Genomic DNA, 19,320 nt, shown 5'->3' with positions numbered 1-19,320 from the left:
AGCTGCATCTGATCCCAGACCCATTTACGAGAGTTGTACTTGATAGTTTGTTTTTTTTTCTTTGGCCACACTACACTGCTTGCAGAATCTTAGTTTCCCAACCAGGGATTGAACCCGGGCCATGGCAAGGTAAGCCCCAAGTCCTAACCACTATACCGCCAGGGAATTCCATGTGCTTATTTTAATTATATACTTTGATAATAAGTAATGGTAAAGAAAGCTGTTTTTTCAAAAACAAAGTTGAAGGCTTTAGATAATAAAGTAATAAAGGCAAACTGTTAAAGAAAAATGCTGTCAAACTGAATGGATAGAAAGCTGAAAGAGTAAGAAAAAGTCATAAAAATATAGGATCCTGCACTCAGATTGCTTCTACGTTCTCAGTTCATTTTAAAGAAACAAAACTATAGACGTTAATTGCTTTGTGCAAGATATTTAACAGAGAATTTGATCACTGGGGCCAAACTCAAAGGAAGGCCTGTGCTCTAAACGAGACACCACACCAACAAAGACGTATGTTTGCGCTTGAAGGTGAAATAAACACACTCCAGGTGGGCGTGCACTGTCCCTATGATTCCAGTTTTATAGTTTAAAACAGCTGATCAGATAAGAGGATTTTCACTTTACTACTCTGCAAATGCGATTTCCACTCTCCACTGTGATTAATAAGACACAGTATCATTACCAAAAGCTACACTGTCCCAGCTCTGTCCACAATGAACCAGGGCGAAGCTCAGAGCATCATGTTTTCTCAAATCAGTACCTTTGGAATTTTGGCCCCGAGGTCCTGATACTGCTTGGGATTCTTCGGGAAATTCACAAACTCCATGATCTCCAACTTGGCTTCTTCGCAACCAGCCACGTCTGCAAAGCGCACGCCGACGTTGTTCTTCATGATCTTGGCTGTGGTCTCGCCAACGGTAAAGAGGCCCCCTCCTCTCCTGCCATGCCCAGCCCCCATCGGGCCCCTCCTTGCGACATAGAGGAGGATTCCGATCAGGAGAAAGGCGGGCACCAGGCTTCGCAAGAAAGACCTAGAAAGTCCAAGAAAACCATCTGTCACATTCCCTTGAGAGACAAGCCAGAAACACTGCCCCCAGGCCGTGAACAGCGGACGGCTCCAGAACTTGGTTTTGCTACACAAAAGGGAACAGTTTTTTGTGTGTGTTTTTTGCGGTACGCGGGCCCCTCACCGCTGTGGCCTCTCCCGTTGCGGAGCACAGGCTCCGGACGCGCAGGCTCAGCGGCCATGGCTCACGGGCCCAGCGCCTCCACGGCACGTGGGATCTTCCCGGACCGGGGCACGAACCCGTGTCCCCTGCATGAGCAGGCGGACTCTCAACCACTGCGCCACCAGGGAAGCCCCAACAGTTTGTTTTTTAATGTGCCAACCTGTATATGCAGCTTCCCCCATCCACGCACACCTACCTGCTCGATTTCACCTGTGGGGCGGGCAGGGCAGCTGCGGCCCCTCCCTCAGAACCCCTCCAGACCCAGCACAGCCTCCCCGCAGCTGAACCCTTCCCGGCCCACTGCACAGTCCTCAGGCTGCCTAGCTAAACATTTCCCCGATCAATTCTTTCCTCAATAAAAACAGAGCCAACAAATTTATCTTCCACCACAGACATCGTGACTATCGGAGAACGCCTGTAACACGCCTGAGCGGGTACAGCAGGAAGTGCTGCGTGGCCAGTACCGGGCCCAGCTGCGCCCACTCACCCATCGCTCTCGGTGGTGTAGACCACGGCCGTCTGCTCCGGGAGCTCGATGCCCACTTCCCAGTGGACGGTCTCCAGGTTGCGCTCGAAGGTGTGCACGCTGCCGATGTTGAACCACACGAACTTCTACAGAGACCAAGGCGCCAGGCGCGGTAGGGGGTGCCCCCCACAGCCGCCACCCCTCCCCAGCGCCTCTCCCAGCAAAGCCCGGAGCAGCTCTGACAGGCCACCTGTCCTGGCCCCAAACCACAGGCTTAGGTCTGAGGTCGAAGTATAAATGCCCATCGACAGCTGGCGTCGCCCTCCTCCGTCATTTTATTCTTCCCCCTTCCAGATCTCAGCTGGTAGCTGGCACGGGTTACTCGGCAAAGCTGAAGCACTGTTATAGCTTTATGAGGGTCCTGCGCTACGCGGAAGACTGTTCCTGTCGTGTCACCAAAACAAACGAGCACAAGTGGGTGCTGGAAAGTGAAACCAGGGAAGGCATTTCTCTAAAAAAACAGAAAACTATACCTTCTTTTTGGCCACGAGGCCTGCGGGATCTTAGTTCCCCGACCAGGGATTGAACCTGCACCCTTAGCAGTGAGAGCTCAGAGTCCTAACCACTGGACCACGAGGGAATTCCCAGAAAACTACACCTTACGCTAAAACCAAAGCCTACGTCTAGGACACCGGCCTTGAACCCAGCCCTCACCTCAGACGATGTCCCAGGGGCAGTAATAACACCCACAAACTGTTTGTTCACGACTTCCAGCCGGTCCACCTAGAAAAGAGACGAGCAGTCAGAAGAGCTGAGGTCCCAGGCAGGGCACGGCACAGCAACCCTGGGCCTCTTCCTCAGACGAGCCTCACACACACGGGCTGCGCCTCTCTCCGAGGGCAGCTCACACTCCGCAGGACAGGTCTTGGTTTTGTTTCCTACTAACATGGACAATTTTCGCCTGGGATTATTTTAATAAACAGGAACCAATGCAAGAAGAGGGATTAAAATGTGGCACATCTGAGCACTAAGCCTCCAAACTGGCTTTAAAAATCCCAAAGGAGGGCTTCCCTGGTGGCGCAGTGGTTGAGAGTCCGCCTGCTGATGCAGTGGACACCGGTTTGTGCCCCGGTTCGGGAAGATCCCACATGCCGTGGAACGGCTGGGCCCGTGAGCCATGGCCGCTGAGCCTGCGCATCCGGAGCCTGTGCTCCACAGCGGGAGAGGCCACAGCAGTGAGAGGCCCGCGTACCGCAAAAGAGAAAAAAAAAAAAAAAAAAATCCTGAAGGAGGGAAGTTCCCTGGTGGCCTAATGGTTAGGATTCTGGGCTTTCCAGGTTCAATCCCTGGTCGGACAGCAGGCACCACAAGAAAACAGTGCCGACGAGAATGAAAGTGCAGCGCCAAGGCCTGCTAGCTGCTGTCGCCTAAACAGCCCGCTGCCCAGAAGGCACAAGCCCTCTGGGGAGCTTCAGACATGGCCTGCTGTCAACACCACCATAACCACTGGAAACACCACAGCTCCTCCTGGAAACAACGGGAAAACTGAGGATTGAACGCCAAGGACACGATCCTGAGTGTGGAACCTCACCACCACCCAACGCCTGTAACACAGCTGAAACCACGGCAAACAGGACTCCAGGTGACTGCCCGCCCTGGCTTCTCCGCCAGCACGCGGAGCCCCAGAGCCAGCCAGGCCCCGCCAGCTCTCAGGTTCATGGAGGCGAAGACATGGCGCATCCTCCCTGCCCCGTGGGACCCCTGCCCAGCTGATCCCTCACACTTCCCCCAGCGCGGTGCACCACTGCCGGAGTGTGCAACAGGACAGTCAGACAGAGGGTGTAAAAGAGTGAGCAGCTCTGCTTTCAGACTGGCCAGGAGGATCAAAAAAAAAGGCCAGCGTGAGTTAGCAGATGGTGATTTCTTTCTTTATACTTTTTATTTCCCCAAATTTTTTTGCAGCAAGCATGTATTACATCTGTAACCAGGAAAAAACACAATGCTGTTTTAAAATGAAGATTGCTGGGACTTCCCTGGTGGTCCAGTGGCTAAGACTCCGCGCTCCCAATGCAGGGGTCCCGGGTTCGATCCCTGGTCATGGAACTAGATCCCACATGCCACAACTAAGAGCTCGCGTGCCGCAACTAAGGAGCCCGAGTGTCATAACTAAGAAAGATCCAGCACACGGCGATGACGATCCTGCGTGCTGCAACTAAGAGCCAAATAAATATTAAAAAAAAAAAAGCATTCCCCTGAGTAAAGAAAAGGTGGGCACACAGAGGCTTCAGACAAAAATCACTTTCTCCACTAGGCAATCCATCCACAGCCAGCCAACAACAGCAGACGCAGGGCCTGAGCACAACATTCACACAAGTTCCAGGATAAAAGCCCGAGCTGCCCCACGACGTACATGGCCCCACTGCAGCAAGCCCAACGCAAAGCCATGGAAGCCCGAAGGCCAGAATGATCCCAGGAACAGCCAGACATATTATAGGATAGAGGGAAGATGTGCATAAACATTAAGGACAAAACACGAGCCTTCAAAGAAGTCTTACGTTTGTAGCGAATCATGTAAGCACTCCTCCCAACGAGCTTTCATGGGCCCCGCTCCACTTCTTGCTCCTGGCTACCCGAACAGGAGACATTTCCCAGGAGAAACACACCCGCTGAATATTCACTTCACCCACCCACATCACCAAACTACGCTGTAACTTCACAAACAGATTTGTCGAGGCTTCAGATCCACACAAGCTATGGAGGTGCTGAGCCCCGAAGACAAAGGGAGGGAGGGAGGCCACGTCCACAAACGAGTGAAGGGAAGGAAATATCAGGCCCACCCACGCACGGGCCACCGGCCGCTCACCTCCCCAGACTAACTCAAAATCAATGAACGCTTTAAAAAAAAAATAATAAAAAAAAAAATCCTCCAGTGGGGACTTCCCCGGCAGTCCAGTGGTTAGGACGCTGTGCTTCCACTGCAGGGGGCAAGGGTTCAATCCGTGGTCGGGGAACTAGGATCCCACATGCTGCACGTGTGTCCAAAAATAAATTAATTACTTAACTTAATTAAAGAATTAAAAAATTCTCAAATGTACAATTTTGACAATCTGATTTGTCAAGTGTCCCTTTCACCCTTTTGTTTTCGTTTTTGTTTTTGTTTTGGAGCTGTTGGTTTTCTAAGTCTGTGTTTCTTCTACTCCTCTTAAAGAATTTCTCAAACCCACTGGGACAAAATGATGAGGTTCTGGTACTTTAAGAGCACACACCACACTCACAAAAGTAGCCATCCTGTCAACCCAGGAGAGGAAGAGTAAGGGAGAAGCGGGTTTTCTTCCTGACTTCAGCTTGGTGAGACCAGCATGCGCCGCCACGTCCTAACTGCCTTCTGCTCTGCACTGCACACAGGGTCTCCCGAGAAGCGTTGAGCACAGCCCACAGCCCGCCCCCGGGGGCACACGTGCCCCAAACTAACTGCAGTCTACACGAGATCTCTGTTCTGCTTTCCAAACGTGAGACTCAGCTTGGCCCTCAGATGTGCAGAGACAAAGGTTTGTCCCCATGCATCGCCAAAGATTCACCCCGCAGCAACTTCCTACTGAAAGAGTTTCTCTTTCACCACCTACACCGATAGATCAAAACTGTAAAGACGTGGGGCAGGTAACCCAGAAATGGGGAGAGCTAAGTGTGACTGAATGTGGAAGCCAGAAAACGAGAGGTCCAGGCCTCCTGAGCCATCATGCACCCTGTCCCCACTCCCCATGATGCAGGACACCAAGGAAGCCACACTCGCCTCGGTTCCTGTGACCTTATGCTGCCAACGATGGTAAGAGAAAGACAGGTACCTTTGGGTGGTTTTGAACACAGCCACTGGGAAACTGACGTCTGTCTCTTCCACAGAGCCAACTGCTGAAAGCGGATTCCCAGGAGGCACTGAAACGGGAAAGAGAATTAGCTTCCCCTGCAATCCGATGGGGCATCTTCTCACAGCGGCAGTTACAGGCGCAAAGGGACCAGGATTTGGGCTGGGGTGTAAACCTAAGTCCTTTATCTGCTTTATCTCATTAAAAATATGATTCAAACAGGAGAAGAAGAAACTAAATGCAATGCAGAGGTACACGAAGAATTTTTTTTTAATTTATTTATTTTTTATTTTTGGCTGCGTTGGGTCTTCGTTGCTGCACTCGGGCTTTCTCTAGTTGCAGCGAGTGGGGCTACTCTTTGTTGCGGTGCACGGGCTCCTCATTGCGGTGGCTTCTCTTGTTGTGGAGCACGGGGCTCTAGAGCACAGGCTCAGTAGTTGTGGCGCACGGAGTTACTTCCTCCGCGGCATGTGGGATCTTCCCAGACCAGGGCTCGAACCCATGTCCCCTGCACTGGCAGGCGGATTCTTAACCACTGCACCACCAGAGAAGCCCCATGAAGAATTTTTATAGCTACAGCTGTCAAAAAACAAAACAAAACAAAACTAATCACTTCCTGCCTGAGGCAATTTTAGTCACTGAAATTTTTACAGCCTCAAAAACAAACATTATTCTAACATTAAAATCATATGAAATTTAAAAAGCAGAGTATTATGATTTATCTTTGATCAGCCACAGGTTAGTATTTTTGTCAGGAAAGCAAATGTTTTTCCTAGACGTTGTATTTTCTATAGTTCTCAAAGAGGAAAACAACACTTTTTACCATAAGCTGCTAACAATACTTAACATCAATTCAGGACAGAACTAGAGACAATTTCGGTTTTTCACTATCACAGGTCAAAAGCCATTACAGCAAAAACGAGCACAATAAAAGCCACCATACTAAAAAACAAGCTCTAAGCACACTCACTAACCTACTACTGACTGTATCCAAAAAAACCCCAACCTAACCAAAGATTTGGATTGTTCCCAATATTTTGTTACAGTGAAACTGGATCCACAGGTGACGACACTTGCGTTATTCCAGTCGTGCCATCTTTCATGGTGAGGCAGGCTATTCCCCAAAGCAAACTCATTCCCTAGTGATTATTAGTTTGCTCGTAAGCCACATTATTCACACATCCCTATCAAAGGCCACAGAGCACTAAAAAGTAAGGTAAAGCTATGAGAAAGATACTAAAATCAGGGAAAACTCCAAACAGGGAGGCTCAGGAAGGAGACATGGCGGTTAACAGTGATGAGGCTCCTGGAGCCTCTGCGCCATGAATGCCACCTCCCCACCGTCGCAAGTCACCGCGCACAAGGGGACCAGAACCTGATGTCACAAAGGCTGTCACTGTGAGGGGAAGTCTAGGCAAAGGCGCAGAGAAGGTGGTGGTCCTGGGCCCTGGTTGGGTGCCAGGCGCTTCGGTCGCCTCCTCCGCTCTTCAGTGCCCACCCTGAGGAAGCAGGTGCTGCCATCCCCCTGCGGGGTGGGAACGCAGAAGTTCAGAGAGGCTGGTGAGCGCCTGAGGTAAGGTCACTGGGAGCTGGAGGTGTGTGACGAGGATTCTGGCGCCCAGTCTCGCTGTCAGGCGGCCTCCAGCCCGAGAAGGACAAAGTATGATCTTCAGGCCTCCAAAACTTGAGAAAATATCCAATTCCTTTATTTTAATTTATAATTTAGTCTTTTTCTGATTTGGTTAGGGGACCACATTAGGTCAGATGCAGCTCTCAAAGACAGGGGTCTACCACCCATTCTTGGTGTTTGGATATGCAAAGCCAACACGTGAAGCTGTGCACAGCAAGTCTCCCTTTAACAAGCAAAGTACCACGGTCCTTTCTTTGTAAGATCACAAATCAGGTGACCCTGGCACACAGGTACAGCCCCACCAGGCGCCTGTGAATCTGCCCGCAGCTCAATCCTCACTTCCTTCAGAAGTCGATTACCCCGCCTAAGATAACGTGACATTTACCCTCCTCCACCCCTTCTCTTCGTTTCCTACTTCCTTTGTTCTGCTTCCTCTTCCTTCATACCTCATATAACCGCCTAACATGCTACGGACACATTTGTTGTCTTGTGTGGCAGGAACCATGTAGGAAGCTCACTGAATGAAAAAATAACTCATAGAAACTTCCAGAACATAAGCTTCCCCTTGAGGAGTGCTGACTATAGTTGAAAGGGCACATCTTTTAACTATAAAGCAGTCTGCTACTTCATCTCCAGCCTTCCCATGCCCCCCTCAGCCTACAAGTCACCAAGCCCTCAAAGGAGAGCAGCTCATGGGGCAAAGCCCTTGCCTGTCCTGTTCCCTGTGACATGCCCTGGCTACCAGACTCCACAGATGAACAGAACAGCTCAGTCTGGGGAGGAACCCAAAGATCATGCAACTTCCTCCCTTCATAACTAAAGCCACTGAGGTCCACGGAATTCATGACACACCTGTGCTGCACCCCGTCAATTACTGCCTTCCACCCGGTTAACAACTAGAACGGCCCCCTGCAATGCTGAGTGCCACGTGGCCACAGGTGAAAGGCTCTGCTTTCACTGATATTGCGGAAACAACCTGAAACTGACGTGCACCAGCTCCAAAATGAACAGAGATGAGAGGGAAAAGTTCACTCCTTAAGACAGGACAGAAAATGAACCCATGGAACCCTTCTCTGTCTTTCAATACTGTCTGAAAACCGAGATAACTTTCTCCGATCAAAATCCGGAGGCTCCACATTGGTCTCTCAGAAAAGAATTCAATGTGATCACTGCTCCCTGGGATGTACAAAAACAAACCTTAAAATATGGTGTATTTCAGAGTATCTAACCCACGGGAAGGCGTACAATACAGGAGTATCTAAAAGCGAAGATGCTGACCAGTTGTGGCCTTACGTTTCCTCGCCTATAAAATAGAGTTAGAACAGCTCCTACCTAAAGGACGGGTATAAGACTTAAAGGAGACAGTCCCCGTAAAGCCCTTAGCACGGAAGCCCTCAAAAAATGTTAGTTATGATTAGAGTGGCAGAACTGGACTGGACGAATGCTGTTCGAATAAAAACCACATAACACTTGACAAAACTCTTTCACGTCCGTCATCATAACGGAGAGCAACCCTGCGAGATAATGCAGAAGTCATATCACCGCTGAGCCCAGGAGGAAACCACCTCGCGGTCGGAGCGGGCGCCCGAGGAGACACGGTAGGTTCGCAGCGGAGCGAGGCCTGAACGCAATTCGCTCGCTGCACGCGGCTCTTGGGAGAGCGGAATGAGGACGCGCGGGCAGTGGGCAGGGCGCTGAGAGGCAGCGGGAACTTTCGAAGAAAAGGGCGGGGGCTCGGAGGACAGACGGAGACCGGTTCGGGCGAGCGTCAGCCTGCTCAGCCGCGGGGATGGGCTGGAGCCGCGGGGATGGGCTGGAGCCCCGGGGCCAGCCGGCCGGGGGTGTGGTCGCCGCCGCCGCGCCTCCGCCTCTCGGTGCCCGGGTTCCCGCACCCGGTTCCCGCGCCCCGCTCCCCCGCGCTGGCCGGGGGATGTGGTAGCCGCCGCCACACCCCCGCTACTCGGTGTCCCGGTTCCCACACCCGGTCCCCGCGCCGGCCGGCGCAGCTGGATGGCGTCATCGCGGCGTCGAGCGCAGCCACCGCCCCTGCCGCCCAGAACCGGAGGGCAACGCCTCCCCGCTCACCTGCTGGGCGGTTCCGAGGGCCCTCACGCCTGCCCCAGCCGTCCTGCCGCTTCGTGGGCCACCGCCGCATCGCCCTGCTGCCGGCCGCCGCCACCAGCCACTGCAACATCCAGTGCAGCGGCGAATAGGTCATAGGGCGCCACACCCCCAGCCGACCTCCGGGTGCCTGACGCATGCGCGGTGAGGCCAAGACGACGGCGCGGGGACCTCTCCTTAGGTGTCTACTCTACGGCCTGACGCGGATCTCAACCTGCGCGCCGCCCTGGCCCGCGGTGACCGACGCGAGCGAGGTGCTGAGGGGACATCCAGCGCCTTTAGATTTATTTTAAATCCGGCGTCTCCAAGGACAGGTATTTCCGGGGTCCTCCATGGGAAGCCGCTCACAAGAGCCATCGCCGGCCCGCCAGGCCCAGCCCGGGGGCTCCTGGTGGTCCCGGCGCCGCGCTGGGAACCGGTTCCGGGAGGAAGCACAGCACTGGGGCTGCGTGTGCTGTGCAGCCTACTGCCGCTCGCCGAGTTGTTTCTGCGTCACGGAAACCCACGCGTGCTGTCCAGGGAAGTGGACGCTCTGATCGACGCCAGAGGGCCACGCTGGGCGCCCTGGAGCCCAGAATGAACCGGCCTGAAACTGGGCAGTGTCGTGGGCCGGCCTGTGCTGACCCTTCCACGTCCCCCGGGACGGCAGCCTGCGCCTCCTCGAAGCCCCACTTTCTCTTCCCCAAGTTCTGCAAGGGAGCATAGAATAACCACAGGCTTTCTCGCACCTGGGACTGCTGTTCTTTTAGTACATTCCGGAGGCAAAGATGCCTGGGAAAAGGCCCCGAAATGCGACGGCCATCCCGAGTGCCAAAAGGGAACGGAAAGCAATTACCCTCGACGTGAAATTAGAAGTGTTAAGACGGTTTGAAGTGGGTGAAAAGCTCAGCCAGGTCGCAAAGGCCTTAGGCCTTGCTGTCTCTACAGTGGCGACAATCCGAGATAACAAAGAAAAAATCAAAGCGAGTTCACAAATAGCTACTCCGTTGAGAGCCTCCCGTTTGACTCGCCACCGAAGTGCAGTCATGGAGACGATGGAGCGGTTGTTGCATGTGTGGCTTGAAGACCAGAGCCAGCGAAACGTGCCCCTGAGCGTTACCGTTATTCAGGAGAAGGCTAAGAGTTTGTTTGATGACCTACAGCGTGAACAAGGGGAGAGCTCTCAAACAACAAAGTTCAGTGCAAGTAAAGGGTGGTTTGTGAGATTCAAGGAACGCCACTGTTTGCCCCACTTCAAGATGAGCAGCGCGGCTCCTGGTAAGGAGGATGTATATCCAGAAATCCTGAAAAGCATCATCCAAGAAGGTGAGTACACCCCCCAGCAAGTGTTTAATGTAGATGAGACAGGGCTTTATTGGAAAAGAATGCCTGAAAGAACGTTTATTTCGGTAGAAGAGAAAGCTGAGCCCGGGTTTAAATCATCCAAAGATCGCTTGATGCTGCTGCTTGGCGGCAATGCAGCTGGGGACTTTAAGTTGAAGCCCTTATTGGTGTACCACTCAGAAAACCCCAAGGCTCTGGAGGGGTACTCCAAGCCCAATTTGCCTGTGATTTGGCGTTCCAATAAAAAGGCCTGGGCAACCAGGAGCATCTTTCATGAGTGGTTCACATACTTTTTTTGCCCTGCCATTGAAAAATACTGTGCCCAAAATAATCTCACCAACAAAGCACTGCTCATCTTAGACAATGCACCATGCCACCCAGTAAATTTGAGCGATCTGTCTGATAATGTAAGAGTGGAATATCTTCATGACAATACAGCTGACTCCATCCAGCCCATGGGTCAAGGTGTGGCCTCTACCTTCAAAGCTCATTACCTGAGAAGGACTTTTGAGCACATCCTAGAAGCAACAGATGGGGACGATACAGCTGAGATCAGGGAGTTTTGGAGAAAGTACAGCATCATGGATGCCGTGGACAACATTGCAATAGCTTGGGAGGAGCTCAGGCCAGCAACAATGAACAGTGTGTGGAAGAAGATTTGGCCCGAGTGTGTTCAGTTCCAGAGTGTTTCCCAAACAGACAACATTGCCCAGGTTCAACAAAATATTGTGACCCTTGCCAAGAGTGTGGCCCTCGGAGAGGTGGGAGAAGCTGACGTGGACCAGCTGCTGCAGTCCCACGAGGAGGGTCTCTCAAATGAGGAGCTGGTGCAGCTGGAGCAGGAACCGGCAGGAGAGGAGGAGGAGGGTGAAGAGGCTGCACCTGCCCTGCGCCAACTAACCACCCGGGAGCTGTCAGCAGCCTTCTCACATTTCGAGGCTGGCTTGCAGGTCCTTACCAGTAACAGCCCTGATGATGCGTGGAACCTGAAAGTTTCGAGAGCAATCAACGATGCAATAAGCTGCTATAGGGACCTGTACAGTGAGAAGGAGTGGCGCTCAAAGCAGCTCTCCTAGGCGACTCGGTGTGTGACCAGACGCGACGGGGTGACCTCCTGGGCGAGGCCCAGCCAAGCCTCTGCTTTCAGGTGTTTAACATCCCTGGAAACCCTGCTTCTGGTATTTTCATTTTGACACTTAAGAGCATCAATTTTGGCATTAAAATTTTACCTAAATATGTGCTTTAAGAAGATTGAATGAAAGAAAATCCAGGAAAAGTTATTTAAAACGAACTACAAGGAGACTATCCCCGGTAGACATTAAAGCACACCATAAAACCTCTCTGATTGAATCAGGGAGGTATTCAGACCTGTAGAATACAATAGAAAGTCCAGAAATAGATACAGACAGGCTTTTTTTTTTAATAGTGCAGGACAGCTGGTTAAAATTTGGCAAAAGATAGTTAATTCATAACTCACGGCATACACAAGAATAAACAAACAGATGAGGGATCTAAATGGAAAAACTGAAACCATGGAAGTACTACAAAACACACGGATGAATGTCTTTGACTTGGGTGTTGGGAAGATTTTCTAGGACTCAAAATCTAGAGGAAATTTAAGATTAATCAGTTTAACCATATGAAAAGGTAACAAAACTTTTCTATGAGGATAAAATACAAGGTCAAAGGCAGATGACACACCGGAAGAAAATTTCTTACAGATAATGGGCTAATATCCCTCATGAGTGAAGGACTGTTAAAGATTGAGAATACCAAAAATCCAATAGAAAAGTGGGCAAAACATAGAATTCATAAATAAGTAAACTAGATCCTGAAACATAAGCTTGACCTCAAGAGAAATGCAGATGAAAGCTATACAGGTAGCATTTCTCATCACTCAGATCGGCAATGATCAGGAAGTGTGACTGCACATTCTCTTGGTGTGGCTGTGGCGTTACTGGCACCCTCATTCATTGCTGGTGAGAGTGCAGGTTTGCACATCCCTTACCGAGGGGCATTGAACACTAGTGAAAAATATATTTCTTTTGATTTAGCAATCCCACTTTTAGGATTATACCCTAAAGATACACTGACAACGAAAGAAAATGTATGTGCACGGATTATTTGTTGCAGCCTTGTTTGTAACTGCAAGAGCTACGGAACAGCCTGAAGAGTCTCCAGTGAAATAGTCACATATAAAATGGCACCTCCACACGGTGGAATGTAAGACAGTTGTAAATGATGATAGCTACCATAATAGTAGAATAAGGAAGAACTCAGCTGATGTGGAGTGGTTTCCAGGATATATTATTAATTGAAAAAAAGCAACGTGCAAGAGTAGAGTGTGCTACCTTTTGTGGAAGAAAGAAGGGAAAATAAAATACACACGTATCTTACTCCTGTACGAAAAGAAACACAGGAAGGAGAAACCGGAGACTAAAGAGATTGGTTATGGGGGTGGGGGGGGAATGTAACGTTTGTACCTTTTGGGAAGTTCTGATTGGGGAACCATGTTAACATATTGCACAAACAAAAGTAAACAAGGGTAGGGAAAGAAAACAGTGGAGTATATGAACGGAACTGTGTTGCGCATGAACTGCGTATCCACAACGAAGGGGGAGAAACACCCAAGTAAATTTTAAACACCTTATTTTGACTATATGCCCTCAGACTAGAGACAAAAAAGAATCTAAACAAATATTAAACGCTTGTTAGTAGCCTTGTTTTTCACCAGCATAGGTGGGCAATGCCGAAGGTGCTTTGTGTGTACTCTAGGATTGAGCAAATAAGTATATTACGGATAATGGAGCCGGGTGTCTCACTGTCAAGCAAGGGAATTGCAAATATGAAAAAGGGAAAGAATGACTCTTGTGTTGTTTTGAAATTGGAAGTATCAGTGTAAACTCATGGTTTTTAATATGTTTATAGACCAATAAGGAAATGGACATGCAGTACTATTTCCTACCCCAGCCATGAGCGTAACCACCAACCACGTCTTGTTTCCTGAGTGCCATGCTCCACCAGAAGGTTCTGGGGCTCCTCAGAAACATGACTGGTTCCAGGGCTGGGACTGGGGAAATTACAGAATAAGCCTGGAATACCTTGCTACGCTGGAAAGGAAGCAAATGCCTAAAGAATGCCAGGAACATGTCAAAAGGACACAGGAGACAGGGGGACCAAAGCATCTCCAGGAGTAGGACAGATGACACACTACAGACACCGCATCACTTCTGTGAAAATCCCACCAAAAGTGCAAAGCCCAAATTCAATCAGAAAAACCCACACTGAAGGAAAGTCTTCAGAATAATTAGCCTGTGCTTTTCCTTTTTTTTTTTTTTAATTAATTTATTTGGCCGCGTTGGGTCTTCGTCGCTGCACGTGGGCTTTCTCTAGTTGTGGTGAGCGGGGGCTCCTCTTCCTCGCGGCACGCGGGCTTCTCATTGCGGTGGCTTCTCTTGTTGCAGAGCAGGGGCTCTAGGCACACAGGCTTCAGTTGTTGTGCTGCCACAGTAGCAGCAGTTGTGGCTCGCAGGCTCAGTACTTGTGGCTCGTGGGCTCTAGAGCACATGCTCAGTAGTTGTGGCGCATGGGCTTCGTTGCTCCGCAGCATGTGGGAGCTTCCCGGACCAGGGCTCAAACCCATGTCCCCTGCATTGGCAGGCAGATTCTTAACCACTGCGCCACCAGGGACGTCCCTAGCCTGTGCTTTTCAATGTCAGTGTCATGAACCCTTCCAGATTAGAAGCTAAAACGACATGGCAACTGAATGGCAAAATCTGAATACGGTTTGTTGTAGGTTTTATGGTCCCAAATCAATGTCAACTTCCTGATGTTATGACCGCACCGCAGCCGTGGAAGGCAACGTCCTTGTTTGGGAGTAACACACGAGTTACTTAGAGGCAAAGGGGCAGCTTAACTGCCACATGGTTCACAAGAGTGTGGAGAAAGGATGAAGCAAATGGGGCAAGATGTTAACATTTATGGAATCCAGGAGATGGGTACCTGGGAGTGTTTCTGCAACACTTCTGTAAACCTAAATTTGTCAAAATTAAAAGGTTAAAAGGAAGTACTCTTTCATACGTGAAGGGGGTGGGTGGAGGCTGTGTCTTGTGATGCCCGCGTGCAGCCTTGCCTGTTTGAAGCTGGCGGTGCCAGCACCAGGCCCACGGGCCCCTCACGCCCCCCACCCCTGCCTGTGCCCCCGGCGAGCCCTCAGGTCTCCTCGGCCGTAGGGCTGCTGTCTACCAGCCTGTCTGGATGTAGCTGGGTAAAGGCACCTTCTCAAGCACATTCCTGATGTTTTCTTTGAGATCCTGGTCAAAACCAGGGCTCATATCTCTAGAGCAATGTACATACACAGAGGTTTGAATGTAATTTGGGAGGGCGTGCAGGGTTCTCCTGAAGTCCAAGGGCCCTGTCAGAGGGTCCAGCTTGTGAAGACGCGAGAGGCCCCCAGGAGCGAGACCTGGGGCCTGCACTACTGACGGTGCGTTAACGAGACAGTCTTTCCACCGGGAGGGTTATGCAGAGAAGACGTAGCTTCTACTCACTGAGCATTCTCCGTGTGCCAGGCTGTGCCCGGCGCTTCCTGGCACCCAAACAGCCCCACCAGGGATGTGTTTTAGTGTCTCTTAGAGGGGTCAGCACACTGAGGCCTAGGCACGATGCCCAGATTACAGACGACCCCGTTGGATGGGGAGGGCTGTGGGCTGTGGCTAAACCTGTGTTTGATTCATATGTCAAGCAAACCCTGCCCTGTCCCCAGTTCAGCACACACACCACGGTCTGGAGAACACAGATTTAGTGAGACAGGGGCTGCAGCCCATTACACAGCTCTCCTGGGAGGGCCTGCCCATGCTAACTGGTTCCTTGGTGGGTTCTTGCTACCACGAGCTGGACTCAGAAAGACCCACACATGATTCTGTTTAAAGAATTTGTCATCCAGAAGGGGGAGATGGGGCAGAGGTAATGGGGGTAGTTTAAAAAAAAAAAAAAAAGAAAAGAGCCAACTTTGCCCAACAAATGGCAGCTACTAACGTTTCTTATGGACACAGTGATAGTAACTGGAACAGTGTGCTGATGACACGGTAAATTCGGGGACAGCCAATATCCTTATGACAGAAATGTGATGCTGCGGTGAGACGTGTGCAGATCTGGGGTGTAGGAAGAGGGCATTTAGCCTTTAACCCCCGCTCAACCCCGAGAAGAAAGGGGTCCCGATGGGGGCCAGCCTCCCACTGTGCTCAGCACAGAAGGAGGGGATCGCCTAAAGCCACCGGACAGGGCTTCCCTGGGGTGCAGAGGCATGAGGAGGGGGTGGCGCTGTCTTTACCCACCGCCCACGTCGGCCCACCAGCTAACTAGGCTGGCCTTTCCTTTCTGCTGGCCGAGCCTCTGCTCGGGCTTCCCAAAGGTGATGGACGCCCCGGTGGCTGTACCCCCTGCCCACCGCCCACCTGTGTGTCAATAGTCAGCACACTCCAGGGCGGGGAGGAGGGCAGAACCGCGCAGCCGTGTCCTGAGACGTCCTCCTCCCACGGGCCTTCCCCCGGACGGCAGGGTCTCCCAAGGGTCCCCGCAAACGCAGCTCCCCCACTGGATGGCTGGGGGTCAGTCCTGCCTCCCGGGCTTCCTCTGCTGGAGCAAAGATTTCTGGCGCCTGACCTCAGGCCCCCAAACAGAAGGCCCCCGGTCGGAGTCTCCGAGGTCTCTGCAGGCAGGCACCGTGGTGGCAGGACGCAGCTCCTCGGCACACTGGGTCCCAGGCCTACTGTCACCAGCCCTCTCACCTAACCCTGACCTCCCCCGGGGGCACAGTCCCTGCTCCACACCTGGAAGCAGGGCAGCCTCTCTGGGTGGGACCCCCAGCCCCCCAGCTTGGAACACCAGGGTAAGCTGGGCTGGGCCAAGGCAGGAGCGGCGGCCAGTCCACCCAGCGGTGACAGCTAGGTGGCCCCTTCCTTCCACGTTGTGTAGAAAAAGCCAGTAACCCTTGGACTGGCCCGCCAGAGGAGGACCCAGAGAGAGAACCCTGGTGGGAGGCAGGGGCAGGGCCCTTGAGAGATAGTCATGAACAGCCCCAGCCAGGGACAACCAGAGGTCCCCAGAGAGACAAGGGGCTGGGGGAGGGAGCCTCCACGTAGAACCCAAACCATCCACCGCAGATAAAACTCAGGCCGAGGCTGAGTGTGTGCAGCTGGCATCCTCAGTCTTGTCGGCCACTCCCCGGAAGCCCTCCAGGATTTCCAGGGTGGCCCAGGCCCAGCAGCCTGGGTCCGAAGGGCGTGGGGGGCTCTTGGCCAAGGGGAGATGAGACGAGTCCCTCCCCCACTCCCCTCCCCTTAAAGCTCTGCAGTTCGGGGAGGGGGTGCACATCCTGGCCCACACAGCAGCCGGAAAACAGCCAGGCGTGGCTGCCCCAAGTCCCGGTAAGCGCTAGGGGGTGATGGTCCTTGTGATGCCCCACGAGGCCAGTCATCCCCCAGAGCTTACCATCGTCCCCGAGGTGCTGGGGAGAGGTCCAGGGGCTGTAGCCTAGGGTCTCCAGAGCACAAGAAACACCTTGACTTCGGCAACAACTGGCAGGGCGGGCCCCAGACAGGCCCACGAGGGGTTCCGTTGCTCTAGGCGTCCACGTCTGGACCAGGCTCCTGGAAGAGTGACTGCTTCCGCAAGGTAAGGCGGGCACACCTAGGGCACGTGGTGGAATTGTCGTAGTAGCAGTCCCTGGGGGCAGGGAGACAGGGTCAGCCCGGGAAGGGGCATGGCTCCCTGCACGTAGACATCTACCACCGACTCTTCACAAGCTCCTTAAGTCAGGTCCCAGTATCCCCCCAGATGGACGGGGAAACTGAAGCAGAGTTTCTCCCAAAGGGTCAGTGCAGAGGGCTGCACCCAGGCGTGCCTGCCAGGCCTGCTGTCCTGTCCCTGTGTGCGGGCCCTTCCTAACGGCTCCACACCTATTACCTGTGGCCCTGTGACAGGGAGGGTTCTGCTCAGAGCTCAGTGACCCCCGACCTGTCCCCACTGCCGTGCAGAGCCTCCACTCAGGGCTCTGCGGAGGTGCACACGGTCCCCACGGCAGTTTAAATGTTTGAAGGGGGCGTAGCGGTATTTGACAGGACAGACACCATGCAAACTGCTAGCTCGAGGGAGCTCACGGTTTTAACAACAGCTCCTGCTATAGTCACTGCAACCGCAATCCCAGCTCTGCAGACCTATGAGGTCGGCGGTGGCTCTGAGGAACTCCAAGTGCCAGGAAAAACCAGTGTGGACTGAAACAGGGGTGGCGGGGTCCCACCTGAGCCCAGTGTGAGAAGCTGTGTGGGCCCGGCAGGCGCGCGCCTATTGGTAACTGTGCTTAACGGATTCACACATCTTTCTTCCGATTTCTGTGTATCATTCTTCCAAACATCCACAAGTCTTTAGGACATAAATGCTTAAGTTGTTTGAACCTAAGTACTTAATACACAAAAATGTTAGGTATTTCTTGTGGCCTAGGGAACGTTTGAAAAAAAATCACAAGAGCTAAGAAGTTTAGGAAGCCCTGGCCTCAGCTAAACCTCAGTCCCGGTGGAGGAGGGAAGCCAGCCGGATACGTGCACACTCGCGGGGTCTGGGCTGCGCACCCCTCCCCAGCCCACGGGGGCTTCTTCCCAGCGGAACTTCAGCTGAGTCTCACCATCAGGGTCTAAGTCCACATCTCAGGATCAAGGCAAAGAGATCTGAAACCCGGCGGCGAAGATCAAGCCCCAGTGTCTCCCTCCCTCCCTCTCCCCGTGTCTATCGGAGGGGGTGGGGGTCAGCGTAGGGGTCGGGGGTCAGGGTCTCAAGCACCGACCTGTGGAAGACGGCGGAGCAGTCGGCGCACACCGACGTGTGGCTGTCGAAGGGGAAGAGCACGTCACCCTCTCTGCAGAGCTCACACACAAAGCCCTTGGCCTGGCACCGCTGGCGGCGAGGTGGGATGGTCAGTGCCCGCTCCCAGGGTGGGGGGCACGTCCACCAGAGCCCCCCTCCCGCCCTCCCCACCTGGCCCGCGGGGGGGCCCACCTCGCAGTCCAGCTTGATGTGCTTGGCGAACAGCGTGTGGGTGTCCGCCAGCGAGCAGCCCAGGCGGCCCGTGCGCGCGTCCAGCAGGTCCTGCACGGAGTACATCTCGTCGCTCTCCACGAAGTGCTGCCGGTGCTGGAGCTGCGGGCCCAGCCAGCGTGACCCCGGTGGCGGGCCAGCGCCCTCGCGCTGCCCACCCCCCCGGCTCGCCTGCAGCTGGGCCCCCTTCCCCACTGTATCTCATCCACACACCTCGCCACCCCCGCCACGCTGCTTCCTACTTTTCTGCCCAACCCGAAGGGCACTGCTCCGCTCCCTGCCCCCCAGGACCCAGACACTGTCTGCCTGCAGCAGACACCCGGTGAGTATTTGTAGAACAGACAGACAGATGAGCCTTGAAAAGTGTTTCGTGGTCAGCCCTTCCTGGGCTGGCCCGTGCCTGGTCCACTCCATGGAGACTCCCATGAAGGCTGCAGGATGAGACCCGCTCCTCTCAGCGCCCCTCACGGGGATGGAATCACAGCAGGTTTTTGTGGGTACAATGCCTGTTTGTTTACGGCAGACCTAGTGTTCCCGGGGACAGTGTGGAGACCTTCTGCTAACAGCACAACACACGCAAGGCATCAAGCCATCCCCCCA

At 52.9% G+C, this 19,320-nt stretch overlaps 2 protein-coding genes across 8 annotated transcripts in view; both read right to left on the bottom strand.

The window, feature by feature from the left end:
• LOC132509345 (AFG3-like protein 1) overlaps positions 1 to 8,665 on the bottom strand; it is an 18,746-nt gene extending 10,081 nt beyond the window's left edge. Inside the window, exons 1-6 of one of the 2 annotated variants that reach the window (XM_060130287.1) lie at positions 6,931 to 8,665; positions 5,538 to 5,625; positions 2,410 to 2,478; positions 1,946 to 2,139; positions 1,717 to 1,841; positions 761 to 1,031 (exon numbers count right to left, since the gene is read on the bottom strand). In XM_060130287.1, coding sequence (XP_059986270.1) covers positions 761 to 1,031; positions 1,717 to 1,841; positions 1,946 to 2,000 — 451 coding nt within the window. In that variant the 5' untranslated portion in view covers positions 2,001 to 2,139; positions 2,410 to 2,478; positions 5,538 to 5,625; positions 6,931 to 8,665. The remainder of the gene's footprint in view (positions 1 to 760; positions 1,032 to 1,716; positions 1,842 to 1,945; positions 2,140 to 2,409; positions 2,479 to 5,537; positions 5,626 to 6,930) is intronic. The other variant, XM_060130288.1, reaches the window with a different exon arrangement.
• DEF8 (differentially expressed in FDCP 8 homolog) overlaps positions 5,650 to 19,320 on the bottom strand; it is a 25,708-nt gene continuing 12,037 nt past the window's right edge. For 2 of the 6 annotated variants that reach the window (XM_060130293.1, XM_060130294.1), the window contains exons 10-12: positions 18,682 to 18,822; positions 18,470 to 18,579; positions 15,416 to 17,355 (exon numbers count right to left, since the gene is read on the bottom strand). In XM_060130293.1, the coding sequence (XP_059986276.1) occupies positions 17,253 to 17,355; positions 18,470 to 18,579; positions 18,682 to 18,822 (354 nt within the window). In that variant the 3' untranslated portion in view covers positions 15,416 to 17,252. Of the gene's footprint in view, positions 6,135 to 12,040; positions 14,496 to 15,415; positions 17,356 to 17,386; positions 18,354 to 18,469; positions 18,580 to 18,681; positions 18,823 to 19,320 lie in introns of those variants that run through there. The other 4 variants (XM_060130292.1, XM_060130296.1, XM_060130295.1 and 1 more) reach the window with 4 other exon arrangements.

This window comes from Lagenorhynchus albirostris, chromosome 19 (genome assembly GCF_949774975.1).
Source record: "Lagenorhynchus albirostris chromosome 19, mLagAlb1.1, whole genome shotgun sequence".
In the NCBI taxonomy this organism is placed as follows: Eukaryota; Metazoa; Chordata; class Mammalia; order Artiodactyla; family Delphinidae; genus Lagenorhynchus; species Lagenorhynchus albirostris.
This window is presented reverse-complemented; position numbering and strand designations above follow the sequence as displayed.